Source organism: Hippocampus comes, unplaced genomic scaffold (genome assembly GCF_001891065.2).
Source record: "Hippocampus comes isolate QL1 unplaced genomic scaffold, H_comes_QL1_v1.1 scaffold135, whole genome shotgun sequence".
Taxonomy (NCBI): domain Eukaryota; kingdom Metazoa; phylum Chordata; class Actinopteri; order Syngnathiformes; family Syngnathidae; genus Hippocampus; species Hippocampus comes.
The window spans coordinates 300,786-318,217 of NW_017805583.1; the positions used below are offsets into that span (position 1 = coordinate 300,786).

The 17,432-nt window shown below is 38.5% G+C and overlaps 1 protein-coding gene across 1 annotated transcript; it reads right to left on the reverse strand.

The window, feature by feature from the left end:
* Positions 1-1,098: 1,098 nt before the first annotated feature.
* On the reverse strand, positions 1,099-17,090 carry LOC109521907 (lysophosphatidylcholine acyltransferase 1). Its single transcript, XM_019880013.1, has 14 exons — positions 16,624-17,090; positions 14,805-14,944; positions 12,049-12,263; positions 10,185-10,297; positions 9,249-9,309; positions 8,988-9,046; positions 7,236-7,270; positions 6,991-7,045; positions 6,773-6,855; positions 5,918-6,043; positions 5,525-5,678; positions 4,932-5,030; positions 4,524-4,662; positions 1,099-4,381 (listed from the first exon to the last, which is right to left on the reverse strand). The coding sequence occupies exons 1-14, from the start codon at positions 16,744-16,746 to the stop codon at positions 4,149-4,151; spliced, it is 1,635 nt and encodes a 544-aa protein (XP_019735572.1). The 5' UTR covers positions 16,747-17,090; the 3' UTR covers positions 1,099-4,148.
* Positions 17,091-17,432: the final 342 nt, after the last annotated feature.

Genomic DNA, 17,432 nt, shown 5'->3' on the forward strand with positions numbered 1-17,432 from the left:
TGACCAAAGTGAGGAGTGACAATTATGTAGTCATCTTTCACAGGCAGGTTTATAAAAACTCAATAGGGATGATGAATGCAGGAATGCTAATCAACATCCAATTTGGTTAAGAAATTCTGGATTAAATTCACTAACCAAGAAATAAAGGTTATTTACATCAATAATGCATTTGCAAACCCAGCGTTTAACACTGCAGTCAAATATGTTGTCCGTATACAGTACGGAAAAAAAACAGCAGACAGGAAACGTTTTATTTGTAAAGGTTACATTTTATTCAATCTCAAAAGCGTTACAATTCCGCATTGAAAGTGAAGTATTTTGGTACTCGTCAGAAATAGTACAATGTATTGATTTGGAGAGTCAGTCTCAGAGGTCTTGACTGCCAGAACGACGCTGCTCTCGGCTCTAACACCAGACGATCATTCATCATCTGTCCTGACACGAAATCCATGTTGTTTGCATTTACTGTACATCCATCGGTAACAGTGCAGCTGTGCAGAATGTTCCAATTGGTTGCAAATAAAGTCATCCAGGATCGCCGAGTCATTGAACTTTTTCCGACAAAATACGCTTCGGATGTCTTTCGCTTATTTGTAAAACGTGATTAATATTAAGAGCTGATTTTATGTCTTTGTATTTCAAGCCAACTTCAAAGTAAAATTAAATTAAACTTGGCCACGGGTGAAAACGCTCCATCTTCGTTGCTTTCATTTAGCAAGATTAGGAAAATGACCCGAAGTACATAACACGCATTTAAAAAACAAGCATTGCCACAGAAAGTTTTCGTGATCACGCCAATTTGGCGTGATCAGGGCAAACTTTGTGAAGGAACGCAAAGTTATTTTGTCCTTCCATGTCACCTTCGTGGCTACGTAAGATATCACAAAGGGGTGTGTTTGTGACTTATTCTTACAGAAATCAGCAAGATGTGTGAATTCCTGACAGGCTGGATTAAACTAGTCGATGGGTGGTAGGCCATTTGTTGCTGCACTCTGTGTAGAATTCAACTTTAAATCAGTCATATCACCATTTGTCCCACCACAGGCAAAATTCACACAAGCATCCCTACAAAAGACAAGAGTCTTGTTCAGGTTAGCCTTTTTTTTTTTTGAAGATCCAAGTGTCAGATCAACAAGTTACATCATCGTAGTCCTTAACAGACTAATGCAAAGTAGCTTGCAAAAATGACTCTTCATCAATACAGACTTCTAAAACAAACCTTGAGTATAGAAAAAGAGGTGAAGTAAAGCTACAGAAGAACCAGTAAAGTCCACAAGCAGAGAACCATCAGAAAAACAATATCGCTCTGTCAAGAGTACACAACGTCTTTCTTCTTCGGCTCAATGGTGGACAAACTGTTTAGCAAGCAGCATAAATACCAGTTTTTCAGAGGGACAGCAAGACGAAATACAGAGGAATAAAAATGTAAATGTATTCGGGAACTGTTACATTTGTAAATACTGAAGACAAACATGTAGTCAACAATAGCAGTCTTTTGACATCGAAAAGTATGTTTTTGTAAGCCTGAAATAAAGAAAAGCACATGGGGTAGGTACTTAACGTGATTTAAAACATTCGATGCAAGGTTCAGTTCTTGCCATTGGGTTTCAGTACAATTTCACAGTCATGTCTGCTCTCTGGATGTACAAAATATTTCCTTCACATTTACATGGAAATTGTGTCATTAAACTCCCGTTAACATCAAATACATTTCCACTGTGTGGTGCAAGCATATCCTATTGATTCAAATCTGTAAGATGTTACCAAGTATGCAAAGTCAGTCATTCTCATGCTGTAAACGTTCAACAATCAAAGACAAAGCAGAAAAGTCAGTCTAAACGTTATGTTTTAGAAATTCAAATTACTCCAACTTGGTCTACAATATAGGGAATGGTGCAGCTTCTTATAAAATTATTGTTGCCTACAAGGGCGAAACTATTGCTAATAAAAAAAAGTCAACTTAACATGCTCTATATTGTATGAGAATTTTTACAAAATAAAGAAAACTAAAGTGCAACCACAAATGCAAACCACACACAAAAGGAATAAAAACGCAAATAGAAATCAATACTAAAATTGTTGTGACGCAGTATCAACATTTCATTTGAATACGTGCACTATGGAGAGTTTGTGTCTTGCGGCCTGTCATGTGGCGCTTACATCACCTCAAGGCCTGACACATTTGTACACTGACATGAAGCCTAGTTTGATATACTGTACGTACGTCAAGTTCAAGAAAAGGGTTCAATCAAAACGATGAAGTGTACTTCTGTTTTTAAAAGCAAGATTTCAGTTTGCGTAGAGTTGCTTTTGATTGTGACAAGATTGTCAATACATTCTCTTATCAAGCATAAAAGTTATATTCAAGGCTATCGGTTTCCCTACAAAATCTGCATTTAGGTTGGGAGCAGTCAACACGCATTAAGAGGAATAAAATGACTGGACTTCAGACTGGTGAAGAACACAGCATCGTATAACATGAAGGAAAAAACCCAAAACAAACTAAAACAATCTGGCTCATTTTTCCATCAACATCATCTGGCAGTAAAAATAAAAAATAAAATCATATACGTATACCAAAGATTCACAAAATGCCCAGCATTTGGAATATTCAAAATACCTAACAGAACTCCTTCAAAGGCTTAAAAAAGTAGAATATTGCTTTCCTGAACGCCATAACAGAAACACATGCAAGCATGGTCTTCAGACAAGTGTTAAATTACAAAAGGGAAAACTTTTTTTTTTTTTTTGCTAATGGAAAAGCAATCCCTCCAATTTTAACATGCTCAACAATGGTGCCAATATCCATTTTCTTTTTCAAAAGACAAAATAAGTACAAAATTAGTTTTCATGTTTGGGCAGTGATCAAAATTTGAATACTTGCATCATGCTTTCAGGCTGGTTCCGCATGTGGCCTTCTAGGGTTGCATGTCACTGTACTGAACATTTATACAAAAATAAGAACCTTTAGCACATTTGTTTTTCCTTTCCAAGTGATTGAAGCTATGTATGTGTTGAATCGAATACAGGTGACCAAAAAGTATGGCAATGTAAGGCAGAAAAGGAATTTGGAATGACACGTCTGTTATAAAATCCGCTGACAAAACGAAATGTGCTTTCAACGGTCACACCCAGACTCCTTTCCCAGTTTTAAAGCCATTACACCACCGAGTGAAAGGGACAGCAAAGACATAAAGGGTGACATAATCACCAAACACATTTTTGGTCCAATTTGTGGAATATCAACAATAAGACAAATGATTGAAAGTAGGCAGAACAGTACTGATGTCATATAAAATAATGACGTGCGCAAAAACCAAAGTAAAAAATGATGACATCATACAAGTATATTTGTCATTTGTGTTACTGAACCCTGAGCTAAATCAAAAATCTTGTATAAATATATGTATTTTAACAAGCTCATAGCAAAAATGTAACCTATTCAAAAGACCCGAGTACACCTCAAATTTGGCTTGAAGCAGGAAAATGGCTTCAAATGCAACAATTGTCACTGGTAACCTCGGGTGGACCTTTATGTAAATACTCTTTAATACTACCCAAAATGCCATCTGTACACACTCTCTAGCCAAAAGGTAGTAGCATTTAAAAAAGGGGGAAAAATATATACACACACACACACACACATCTGAAACCCACTACTTTCCCAAATGTGTTTCTTTCATTGTCAAGGCTTGATTTCCACTTACTATAAACATGTAAAGCCTAATAAAAATATGCAGGTGTGAATGAGAGAGAGATAGAGAGAGAGAAAGAGAAAGAAAAAAATTGCCCCAACCTTCAGTAAGTGCCCTTTAAGTTTGTATGCATTGTAACTGTTACAGCCAAAGCCGGCCTTCTGAAAACCCTCGCTACACCCCTGCCAAAATAATAAATAAAATAAAATAATTAAAAAAATAAAAAATCAACATACAGGAAGTAAAACTGCTATCATGTGAGAAAGATACTTAGGAAAACCGTCTGGACAAAATACTAGCAAAAAGGTAAGGTGAACATCTCATTTGTAATTACTGAAATATAGTCCCTTTCAGTTTGAGAAAAAAAAAAAAAGCAACCATCTACACCAAGCATGCAGCACATAACAACCTCTCACCAGGAGAGATGTTTGTTGTTCCACAATCACAACTCTTTCAATTGTGTTTCTTAAGGAATGCATTGTTTGTGCTGTCGTGATCATTGGGGCTGAAATCAGGACAGATGCCGTTAGTTATTTTGGTGTTGGCAGTGTCATGCACGCTGTGATAAGACAGTCTCGACTTTGTTTGTTGATGTTGGCAGAAACCACTGAGAAGGCCTGTATTTTCGTGGTACAGGTATTCCTCTGCAAAGTCCACGTGTTCTTCCGCAAAGCTCCTGAAATTCTCTGTAGACACCACAAGAGGGGGACAAGACAAAAACAGCAGACAACAAAGGTTTCACAATGCTTTACTTTTACTTTTAAACCCAAATTAAACTCAAACATTCTGCAGTGATTCAGATTAGATTTCAAAGATGGTTTTTCTCACCAAATGTGATCTTTCCTGTGCCTTCACTGTCAATGGCGGCAAACAAGCAGGTTACATTGAGATGAGTCACTCCCAAAGCAGTCTTCAGAATAATTGCCAAGTCTGTCTCGGTGATAGCGCCATCCTCAGCCTCAAACATCTTAAAAGTCACATTGGATACAGTACGTGAGTTGATTGTCATGATCTGTTTTAACGTACTTGACTTGCTCTGTGGTTCCGAGACTAAAGGGGAAAAGGTGTTTTTTAGGTGCCTATTAAATTGAGTTGATCAAAAATACATTGATTTCAAAAAATTTGTGTTTTGAAAAACAGATTTTCACAATTTTACAGGACAAAGCTATAAAAATCGGTATGTTTTGTTACAAAGACGGAACAACAAAAGCCTCATGGATGTTGTTGGTAACTTACCTTGAAGGCCAAGTTCAGTGTTTCCAGACTGTCAGAAGGTCTGCATACAACAGACAAGGCTATCACATATTCTCTGATATCCACGCTATTATCTTCATGCTGGAAAAGCAAGAGTATCTTAAATTATTAAAACAAACACTCTGACTATGACCATGTCCATCCCTGTAATTATTTCATTGACACAAATGCCTTAAAAACATTAAAGGGGAAGGCAAGTAAAAAAATAAAAAAAATAAAAAAAAATTCTTTCCAATAATGTTGTATGCAACACCGCTAGTCTAAACACTTAATTTGGATTTCTATTGTATTTGATTTAAGCAGCAAAATTGTCTTGTTTTTATCCATCTCTGTTGAGAGCAAGTGGCAAAATGGCCGTCCCCTGAGATGGCTAAAAATGGCTGGATTATTCTGCTTCGTATTCTCAAACATAACATTATTAAGCAGATTGAGTTTGGATGAGTGGGGGCGCATAGACCATATTATTGCGAAGATTTTTTTTTGTTTTTTTTTACTTGACTTCCCCCCTCAATAAATAATTTTTGTCAACCAAACATATTCTTCAAACTTTACATCTTAAGAGAGCAAATGCTGACCTCATCAAAAAGGGAAAACGTATCTTGTAACATATCTGAAACGGGCACATCCAAGAACTGAGCAAAGTCATCCAAGCACAGCCTCTTTCCTTCCAGTTTTCTGGATCTGTTCCCATAATCCTGCAGCACTTTTTCTGGGTTTTGGGGTTTAAGCCTGTGACAGGAAAAAAATTATCACGAATAGTTTGCTCAATAACATTAGGAAATGCAACGAGCACAGAATTTTGCGAGTCAGATTGAAAATGTAGAACTTCATTTTATAACCTTACATATTTGAATCATTTGAGTATTGCTTCTAAATTATTGACAACAGCAGCAGCAACAACAACAAAGACCACTATAGCAGCAGTTTCTACGCTCAGTTTCCTGTCACGTGATGTTTGAATGACTTACCCTAGTCTCCTGACGAGTCTGGAAAACTCCAATAAGCAGGTGTCAACCGGCAGTCTCAACTGGCCTTCTGCCATGGCGAGCTGGCAGTCCTCAAACGAATAATCTGTGATAGGGACCCCAAGGGCTCTGTAACAGTCAAGACAGTAGTGTATGTCTTTAGTGCATGGACAACACAAAAACTACATTGCAGTGGTGATGAATGATTTAAAAAAAATAAAAAATAAAAAAAAGGTCAATTCGATAGTCAAGCAAAATCTTGCCACTCCTACAAATAAGATAAATATGTACACATCGCCCAATGTGTGAAGTTTAAATGTATTAAGGAACTTTCCATCCTGCTTGTTTGCATAATGCACAAGTGGTTAGCAAAACTGCTTCAGAGTTTCTGTTTTGGAGTTAAATTGAGGGTGCTCAGACTTCCTCCCAAATTCCAAAACCAAGCACATTAAACAGCCATCAGAAAGAAAAAACAAAAAATATATAACTACCGGGACATATATTTCTTTAGTGCTGTCACTAGCGAATATTTTTATTTATTACTCCATCGATGAACGCTATTTTGCATTAAAGTGTATTCAGGGCTGTGAAATGAGAAGAGAAAATCCGAGGAAAGTTAAGGGGGGGGGGGGGTTGTGTGTGCGTGTGTATATATATATATATATATACACACACACACACACACACACACACACACACACACACACACACACACACACAAGAAAGCACGTTATATTGCTTTGAATATGATCGTACTTGGATGACATCACTAACTACATTTATTAGTAGTTAGTTGGCTATCACTATATACTGGAAAATATTTTCAAAGAAACCTTCCCAACCTTGTTCAAAACTTACTTGGCCATGACATGCCTCACATTGATTGCAAAGAGAGCAGGGTTCTTTTTCTCTTCCTCAGAGGGAGTGTAAATGGGAAGGAACTGCAGAGGGAGACATCACAGCAATTTTTAAGGTAACTTGCCAGTCAACATCCACTTATATCCCCGATAATTATCTGGGATTGTGTACAGCAGGACATCAGGAACTATGAGATAGACACACTTACATACACTTACCTCTATTTCAAAGACATTGTGTAGCTGGCATAGTGTCAGCCACAAGATCTTAAACCTGGATTAAAAGAAATTGAACACAATGAATGAAAAGTGATTCAAAAGACTTGGTTTAAGTGTAGATGAAGGGAAAATATGCTCGTTGCTCGAGACCTTTTTTGATCAATATCCTAGAGGTAACAAGACTAACTTTACTGTTTATTTTTTTTGTAAATAAGTATTGTATCTGGTGAAAGCAAAAGACTTACGCTCCTGGGCCTTGCCATGTCCATGTGATTGTATCCTTCACAAGACAAAATAGCCACGTTAATGAAATAAACATGTTTTCCTCTATAACAGCATTTTAAATGTAGCTTTAGTTGTGAAATATCTGACAACACGTTCGGATGTTGTCATGTGTGAATTTTGAAATAGGTGTACGTTTCTGCCAAGAAAAACACAATCATACTTCCAAATGTTATGAACTAGTGTTCCAGTTAAGAATTTAATCATGCTGAATGAAGTCAACTGAAAACCATCAACACGTTACATCAGAATGATACTTGCGCTCTAATGCTTTGCCCAAAAATGGCCAGCAGGTGTCTCTAGAGTAAGACGTTAAAATATGACACAGAACTTGAAAGATTGACAGAATTTACTCATAGGTAGAGTGTCATTAAAGTGGCAGGCCACAACCAAAAATAACATCATGAGCAACATATTTGATATTTTAGATGTCCTTTAAGCTTAAAAATTAGCTATTTACTGTATAGATTAAAAAAATACCTTTTTAAAAACTATAGCAGAGTTTCCATATTAGTGTGCTAGAGTACGCAGAAAAGTGGTTAAGATTGACTGTGTCGTGTGTTGTATTATTTTCTTATTATGTTATTATGACTTCAAAATGGTGCCGCGAGAGTGGCTGCCTTGACAGCAGCTCCAATACTTTTTGTTCTTCTACTTTCTTCCCTTCATAACTTTGCTGCTGTAAATTGGGAATTTCTCCATTGGGAGACGAATAAAGGTTTTCTGATTCTTAAAATCATGCTGCTTTTGTTTTATTGAAGAAAGAAAAACCAACAGAGTGCATTTGCCCTCTTCTCATACAGTTTTTTGCAAACTTGTAGTTTCCTCATTTTGACGTTCAAGAACATCAAACAAATCCAAATATTAGACAAAGATAACCCAGGTAAACATAAAATAAAGTTTTAAACAGTGACTTTATTTATTTGGGGGTGGGGGGGGGGGACTATTCAAAGCTACCTTGCCCTGTGCAAATAAGTACTTAAGGGGAAACTATGCAAAAAAAAAAAAAAAAAAAGGGCAAATAAGTACTTAAGGGGAAACTATGCAAAAAAAAAAACATTCAAAAAAAGAGGGGACAGGGTCATTTTTGCCACTGTGTTTCAGTATGCACTGCATTGCATACTTCACAGTGTGTATGTGTGTGTGTGCATATACACACACACACACACACACACACACACACACACACACACCCACACACACACACACACACACACACACAATTGTAGTGTCGAGATAAGTTCTGTGCTAGGAAGTGCAGTCCCCGTGTTTCATGAAGCATGAAAAGTTTTAAGTGATAAAGCCACGGATTTATTTGTTTGCATTATTGTAATTTGATCTGACTTCTCGCCAAACTTGTTTGGTGAAGTTGTGACAGTGAACTCATAAAAGGCTGCAAGTCCAAGTTGTTTAGAAAATTAACGATTAACTGAAGTTGACAAATTTAATTTCAGATTAATATATGGTTCATTTGCATTTATTCTGGGGCAAGCCTAACCTATAAGAACATCAAATAATTTACGTATTATGAATGTGAACTTGTTTTTTAGAGTACAGGTTAATTTATAGCTTGATTGCTTAAAATACACTGGGAGAGGACCTTGAAAAATGAATTGTATCTTAGATTGTTATGTTGAGGAAAAAATTGCAATTGAATAATTGTTCTAAATCATTCAGCCCTCACACATACATAATCAAGACTGAAAGATTCATACCAGTTTATTTGGGTATCTCATCACAACCGGTTGCACTGGTACCGCTGGGATGAAGGCCCCTACAAGACCAAAAAAATGGTAAAAAATAAATAAATAAAGAAAAAAAGAGCATTCACATTTCAAAATGAAACTGAAAAACCACTGTTGACATTGTTCATGCTTTTTAATAAAAGAACTATTTCTGACTGAATCTGTGCTCACGTGTAGTTGCAAAGATACATCTGAACTGAGGCTGAAGAAGAAAAATGATGACCAGTTTACCTGGCTTAAAGGTGATTAGACAGGATCTATTAGTGCAAGTTCCCTCTGGAAAAATCATTATCTGCATGAAAGAAATAAAGACACCATGTAAAAAGTGGATACTGGAAAAAAGTTTTGAGAAAAAAACGTGCTGCAATCACATAATTAGAGTGATTAAGACCGAGAGAAGCAGACACACACACACACACACACACACACACACACACACACACACACACACACACAGAATACCTCCTAAAATGCATTTTTTTTTCGTCATAACCCTCAATGACAAAATTGAATCTCAAATAAATTAATTGAAATAGATTGTAAACTTATTTTTTTAGATTGTTTCATGACTGTCTTTTCTTACTGTGCAAACATGAGTTCTACTAAACATAATATTTTATTTTCTAATTATTATTTATGGCACACTTTCTCCCACAACATAAACACAACCCTGTTATCAAAACCTGTTCAGCATGGTAGAAGAGGAGGAAAGCAATGAATCACACGATACGCTGGACTTGACATCAAACAGTTTTTCCCGAAAGACTGGACAGAGCAAAAGTATGTCCTCTCCAAGTTTTCACATTTTTATAAAATAGGTTAGCCGTGATTGAATGTCTCACTCTACCTGATGCAATGCTGCAATTCATAAGATCAGAGAAGAAAATTCTTTTTTCATTATTTTTACCAAGCCAGCCCACAAAGAAAATGCCGGGGATTCTTTCAATCTCCGCTTTATAATTAATCCAAAAGGAAACTTTTTTTTTTCTTCAATTGAAGTCAAACAGCATCAGTGAACAGGTTGTGTTCAAATTTGGAGGCTCCACGAATGAGTGAACGTTTCTTCGCGCTCTGAAACTGGAGCCTTCATATGGATGTTCAGTTTAAAACATCAACAGTGATTGTGAATAAACTTAATTTGGCGGCTTTTGAGACACATTCTTTTACCTGTGGCCATTCCCCTCCAGAGTGGGCTCTGCGTTTGATCTCTTCCACCGTCTTCTTTCTTGAGTCCTGATCTGATCGTGATACGAACACCGGCCTGATGTACTTTATCAAAGCTGGGGGAACGACAGATCCACAGCAGAGAACGTAAATAATTTCTCGCAAGACTCACCTCTTAATCACATTGACAACAGTGAGATGAGAAGAATATACTTAAACTAACAATTTCATAACTGTAAAACACTGGTTTCATCCTACTTTCCAAAACCATGCATATTAAACATTTATAAAATAGAATCTCTTTAGTCTTTTTCAGCCTATTTGACATGGGAATAATACAAAATGCGACAGAACAATTATGCAAAATAATGTTGTTGCATCCCCCCCCCCACACACACACACACACACACACACACAAATTTGCAAGTGATATATCAGAAAAACACTCCCTTCTTCATCTAGATGTCACGCCTCTCAGCCCAGCCCACCGATATGGCCCTCAGTGGGCACCTGGAGGCCAAAACATCTCTCGGTACAAACAATGGATACCTTGTTAATTCAATGGGTAGATTTCGCATGAAGTGAGACACTGTAACAAACTCAAGGACATCTTATCGTGCTGCCTACTCGAAGTTGAACCTTCCCGTCTGTACTATCAGCTGACAAGGCCTCAGCTAAATTCAGCTCAAGCATACAACAAAATGAAACTTTAAACATGATAACTTTGAGTTTGTCGATACTCTATCAAATGTTTACTACAATTAAAAAATAAAAAAATTAAAATATTTTGCTCCAGTAAAGTAGTGATCATGGGATGCACTGTAACAAGGCATAGGCTTAATCAGCACGAGTTTATTTAAGAAACAACAAACCATGAGCTGCACTTTGTGAAAGGGAATGGGCACTCAGACAAGAGTCATTTTCAAAAGCAATACGCTACTTATGTGTTTGCAAACACCATCGGCTGTGTTCTAACTGGCGGTGATAGGATAGATAATTGACTAATGAATTAGGAAAAAAATATATATACTGTATATGTACGCATCTTACTACTCAGAAAACTGAGGTCTTTTGGGGGTCAGGGGTCACTCCTTAAGACCTTCTATGACTCTGTGGTGGCTTCAGTGATCCATTATGGCTTAGTCTGCTGGTCAGGGAGCATCTCAGCCTGGGACAGAGAGAGACGGAACCGACTGGTCAGGAGGGCCAGTTCTGTCCTGGGCTGCTCCCTGGACACTCTGGAGAAGGTGGGCAACAGGAGGATGCTAGATAAGCTAACAGTTATGATGGACATACCATCCCAGCCTCTCCAGGCCACCCTGAAAGCACTGGGCAGCTCCTTCAGCCGGAGACTGACACATCCGCGCTGCAAGAAGGAGAGGTACCGCCGCTCGTTCCTGCCGACTGCTGTCAGGCTCCTGAATAAATGCACCTGAAAACCTGGACTCTCCCCCACTCACCCATGGTAAATAGCACAGCCACCTTATGCAGCACAGACACAGTTGCATATATGCTTGTATCTTATATTTTGTATTTTTATACTGCATTCTGTACTGTGTACAGTTCATATATTTTTTTATTATTTTGCGCATGCAAATACTTGTTTTCTACTTTTTTTCTACTACTTCCCTCCGAAATGTGCTGCTGTACATTGCACGTCTCCATTGTGAGACAATAAAGGTTTTTCTTATCTTATCAGCCAAGTGGCTTGTAGTCACACATTCCCCGTGTTTCTGTTTCCAAGCTCCACCAGCTCCACTTTGTAAGAGATACTTAAAAGTTTATTTTAATACCTTTTCTAGTTTAATGTGACCCAAAACCTTGGGCATCTTTTATTCTGAAAATAATGAGAGTGATAGTCACTTACTTCCCCACAAGGGTATATCCTTGCTCTCAGCTTTCATGACAATAGAGGCCATTGTCATGGTGACTGGGATGGCATCAAAATAGGAAGAGTGGGGTGCCAGAGTGAGAATGGGCGCTTCGGCAGGTAATGCCCTCTGCCCTTTAACAGTCATCCAATGGAAGCCACCCGCAAACCACATGACCCGCATGATGATCTTCAAAATGATGTCGACCAGTCTGAAACAAACAGGATTCAGGTTTGAGATCTGAGTTCAATGACATTCTCGGCAGACAAATATCTGATCAAATGTATGAAACTGTCAACGGGTACAGCAAAACATAATTTATTGTTACACTGTTACATCAGGGTCATCACTCTCAATGGAACAGTAATAGCTCATTTATTCAAAGTTGTCTCCTCTCAAGGTACACCGACTAAGACACTCAACAGTGTTTTAAAATCATTTTCACAATTTTTCAAGTTTGGCTTAAATTTAGCTGTGGTCACTGGAAGCTGCTCTTATGCATCTATGTCAGTCATGTTTGAAATGCGACACTGCACACAGGCTGGTCTCTAGTTGGATGCAGGCTAAAAAGCCGTTAGATCAGCAATGGAAGACATTGATCGATGTGCCGATCACGTTTTTCCATTGAAATCGGCTGATCACGAATGGTGGCCAATCGATCAGAAGCACCACTACAAAGAAACAAACATACCACAAAAAATGATCCCCAAAAATTGGAATATAATTTCAGTTATTCTCAGATCTCTCCATAACTTGCACAAACAACCCATGCTAAACTTAGCCCCTTTCCGAGATATAATGCTTTTCTCGCAGTCAAGATCTATCACTTCAACATACTTTGTGAGACGAATCTCTATTTCAACAGGGAATCGGGGGCATCTTAGGGCATTACAGAAAGAGCACGAAAAAAACCCATACAAATGGGTCTAGTCATTGTTGTGATGAGCTGTCATTGCTGGACAGCTCTGGGGCGCTTGTGTTTTTTTTTGCGCCTGTAATGGGCAGCATTTTACACAGCCCCGCTTTGTTCAGCGGAGAGATCGGTGCTGTTGGACGGTCTGCGGCTGGATGGATGCAAGGCTTGAGGAGCCGACGATGAGAAGAAAGGAGCGTCAGCGCAGAGCACCGATGCGGATGTGGAACTAGGAGTCGCGACTTAAGAGTTGAAGCGGATTACGTGGGACAGAAGATGTGAGCCAATCTCCTTTCGTCAATGGACGCTACAGCTTCGTGTTTGCTTTCAAAACTTAGCTTGTAGCAGACGTGTGCACATTTTCAGCATGACGTCTCTGATCCACTGGTGAAAGCACACTTTGATCCTCTCCTCTTTCATCTACAACTGCTTCAAACAACAAAGTGTATGCAGGAAAAGTGATTAAGATTGCACGACTGTCTGTGTCTTATGTGTTGTATTGTCTTATTTTGACTTCAAGATGGCGTCGCGAGAGTGGCTGCCTTACCAGCAGCTCCTATATTTTGTTCTTCTACTTCTTCCTTTCATAACTTTGCTGCTGTGAATTGGGAATTTCTCCATTGCGAGACTAATAAAGAATTTCTTATCTTATCTGGTCCAAAGGAATTCTGTCATCGAAAAAAGACAGTGGATGTTGTGATAATGCAAACAAAACCATTTTAAGCAAGCACTATTCAGGCTAAACAGTGCGAAAGCCCGATCTTTGTCACTGGTTGCTGGCCAGCTGGAGATTAGTGGTGCTTGACTCTGCTGCACGCGTCAACGTACGGCGAACAAAGCAGAGGTGGGCATCAGGGAAATGAGCCCAAAATTCCCTGACCGCAGAAACCGGCCATTGGCTCAAGACGAGAAGGCTGCCTCGCCACCGAGGAGTGCCTCTCTGGCAGCCGTGAAAGTGTGTGCATCGCTGGGAAGGAACCAGAGCTCTCTCACTCAACAGGTATGTGTGTAGCTGCCGCTCGATAAGTCATACAATAATGTGCATTTTGAGCGACTGAACTGTTGTTTTCCGTGTTTCCCTGCATTGGTGTGCTCACATTTTTCATCTACAGTACTGAAGATGATGTAGAAAAGGGGCCCTAGTTTGAAATTTCTCAAAAGGTCAAGTGCACTCTCTATAAGACTTGGTCAACATTTTCCAAATGTGTAGTTGACAAACCCCAATCAAAAACTTTTTTTCTGCATAAAATGTTATCCTTAACGTTAAAGAAAACGGGAAGAAAATGTCGGCAAATTACAACAAAGACTAATATTTTTAGTCTGTAACAAAACATTTTTAAGTGTATCGGTTTGCCTGAAATTCAAAGAAATATAAAATCTCTAAACATTTTTGACTGACTAATTGAACCATGATGAAAATACAGTTTTATCAAATCAAATAATAAATTCAAATTGATCAGCAACTTTGAGTCCTGATCACAATATTTAAAACACTGTGACCTGCAACACCAAAATTGGAGCAGGTTACAAGCTCGTAAAAGATGAGAGTGGATACTCAGCAGTCAGCATGCTGCATTTGTTGTCTCACTGCCAGGTTCCTCCATCTTGCATTACATTTTGATCAATACAATTGATAGGACAATGGACACTCATATTGGAGTGTTTACGTATTTGTAACGTGTAGATAAATATGTTAAATCAACATGATTTCTTTTGATGATGAAAACCACTGCAGATTTTATAACCACCCACATCATTTTGCATTTCTCATTTAGTACCAAGATGTCAAAATCCACTGCGTGAACAGTACTGCAAATATTCACACACAGCATTACCTACCTCCTCCAGAGGCACTGGGGTTCAACAGCTGTCTCAGAGCGTCCTGCTGAGGCCAGAAACGCAAAAGGCCAGGCGAGCAGCATCATAAATGCAGCTATGAGTAGACGGATGGGGAATAGCGTGACTGTCATAACTGCGATCTGTAAACAATGACAGAAAAAATAGGGATAAATAACACACACCAAACACATTCAAGGTTAATCATGGTAAAATCTGACTGCAGAAGACACATCCGGGATGACCAAAAAGTTAGTTAAAAGCGCGGTTGTCAACTGTCATAGTTGTCACAAAGGTCTAAATATCAAAAAGAACAAAATTACACAAACATGCAAAAGTGAAACAAACGGAAAAAAATACCACATAAAATATTAAACATTTTTACAAAATGCAAAACTCATTTAAAAAGAACAAATCTATCAAAAATGATACTGACAGGAAGTCAGTGTTGTGTACTAAGTGTGTAGTTCAAAACCAGGCAAGAGGTTTGATGACGGTAAAATAGAGATGGGGGGTGGGGGGCTGAGACAATACAGTGACAGAATAGAAGTTCTTTTGACTGACTGGCCATTACATTGCCTCAGGAAGAGAGATGAAATGCTTAGTTTTACAGAGGTTCCCCTATTATTTTTTTAGCATGTGATAACGATATTTCTTTGTCATATAAATGAAAAAGCATTTTGGATCAAGTAATGCCTCCTTTCTTGCAGCCACAACCAAACTGTTTGTATTTATTTATTTACTTTATTTAAAAGGAGAGAAGGTATGTTAATGAACATTTACTTGCAAATATCCCAGATTATATCCACTGGCCATTTGGCTGGTTTCCATCTGTAGTCCCTTGGCATATTGTAACATTTTAAATACAGTATATGTACTGTTTACTGAGCATCAACAGAAGTATTCTCTGGTGAAATTGTATTGATGGACAGGAAATGCAGAAATAAGTCTGTAGTAATGAGAAATACATATTTTTATACTTCTTCCTGATGTCGTATTTTGTCAACAATTACCTTGGCAGGATTTGATGACAGTTAAACCATACAAGTGAATGTGGTTTTAAGTAAAATTAAGACCAGTCCACACGTTACCAATAAATATTCCTCAGTGGTACAACCTGCAAATAGGCATAACATACCAGTTTGAATGAGAACATTGTTTGTGTCACAAAAGACTGCAAAGCTGCCCATTTTACCCTGAGCAACATGACGCTGAGTAGTTTACACCTTCGACATACCCTCTTTCCCTTTGAACTGAAATGCTGTGCGTAATCTGTCACCGTCCCAAAATGTACAACACGTGTTGAATGGGCTGTGAGAAGCAGCAAAGTAGAAATAACGGTCTACTGTAACGTAGAAAACGACACTGTCTCAAGTAATCAATTGGTCATGCTCTGATTGAAACTCTTAATGTTACTGAATCGAACAACGGTGTTTTCAACAACCAAAACATTAGTTTAAGGCCCATCATGGAGGGATGGCCATGCTTATTTAATCGTGACGTTGTTTCATGCTTTTAAGATTCATTTACTGACTTTGTTCACCCTTTTTGTCACTTTTGTTCAGCACAATGCTAGTGAGGTATTATTCAAATGGCTCATTTATTTACAACATTTAAACGCCGGCAAAGAAGGCAGATGAGAGACTGCAATATTTAAGTAGCTAATGCTAACGACTGGCTAGTCCTCGCTCAGCTGACTGGGATACACGCATAAAAGGCAAAAACGTCATTAATAGCACTGACAACCTTGCCAGTTTTTTTTTTAAACGCAAACAGGTCACCCCGGTCCATTGATACGAATGCATGCATTTGTAACAGTTACCTTTGCCTTTTCCATTCGGGTGAATTTCAAGACATGTACAAAAGGGTTTCTGAACGGAGGCGCTTGGTCCATCTTCTTCCCATCAGGCTCCATCGCACATTGACTCCGAGTCCGTAACCTCATCCCGACAAGTCTTTGTCAAGGCTACCCTACGTATTCAAACACAAACGTAATAATGACTCAAAATTGAGTCTTTCCACGCGCAACGCAGCTTTTGCCCAATCTGTATCGTGGTCTGCAGCTAATTACGGCGACAGTGCGTGGCTGTTAACGTTATCTCTCTTTATCCGGCACCATGGAGGGATAATGGTTAGCTCAGGGATTAGGCGGAGTTATTTGAAGTAGCCTTTATCTTTACGTCAAGACGCCTTCTTTCATAGCGCGGTGCGCAAAGCAATCCGATAGCTCGGGATGCTAATGGAGCCACAATTCCGTTGCCCTGCCTTTGCGCACGCGCAAAACGCGTCCAACCCAAATTCAGGATGAAAACAGCAGTACAGTACTGTACATAAATATTTCAGGTAATCAAGTTCCAACAAATGTTTTCGTTGACGTATTTACGTTTTGAATGCAGGTACAAAACAATCACCCAATGTTATTTAATATTTACTTGCAGTTATCCACTTTGCCTGTATATTATAGTAGGCCTATTGCTGGTAGGTTCGCCACCCAAAATATTTGTAAAACATTTTTGGCTCCACGAACGTTCATTTTAAAATCCATGTTGTTAAAATACGTGTGGTGCGCGGCTTGCGTCGGTGTGCTGAAGTGAACCGGTTACATACGGGAGGCAATAAAGAGGATCATAG

Bases quoted from the DNA above. Each gene is read 5' to 3' on its own strand.
- LOC109521907 (XM_019880013.1), bottom strand. From the start codon at position 16,746: ATGAGGTTACGGACTCGGAGTCAATGTGCGATGGAGCCTGATGGGAAG. The intron at 10,298-12,048 runs GTAAGTGACTAT...TCGTTCCCCCAG, and splicing joins GGATATACCCTTGTGGGGAA to CTTTGATAAAGTACATCAGG. The intron at 7,046-7,235 runs GTAAGTCTTTTG...CTTTTAATCCAG, and splicing joins ACATGGCAAGGCCCAGGAGC to GTTTAAGATCTTGTGGCTGA.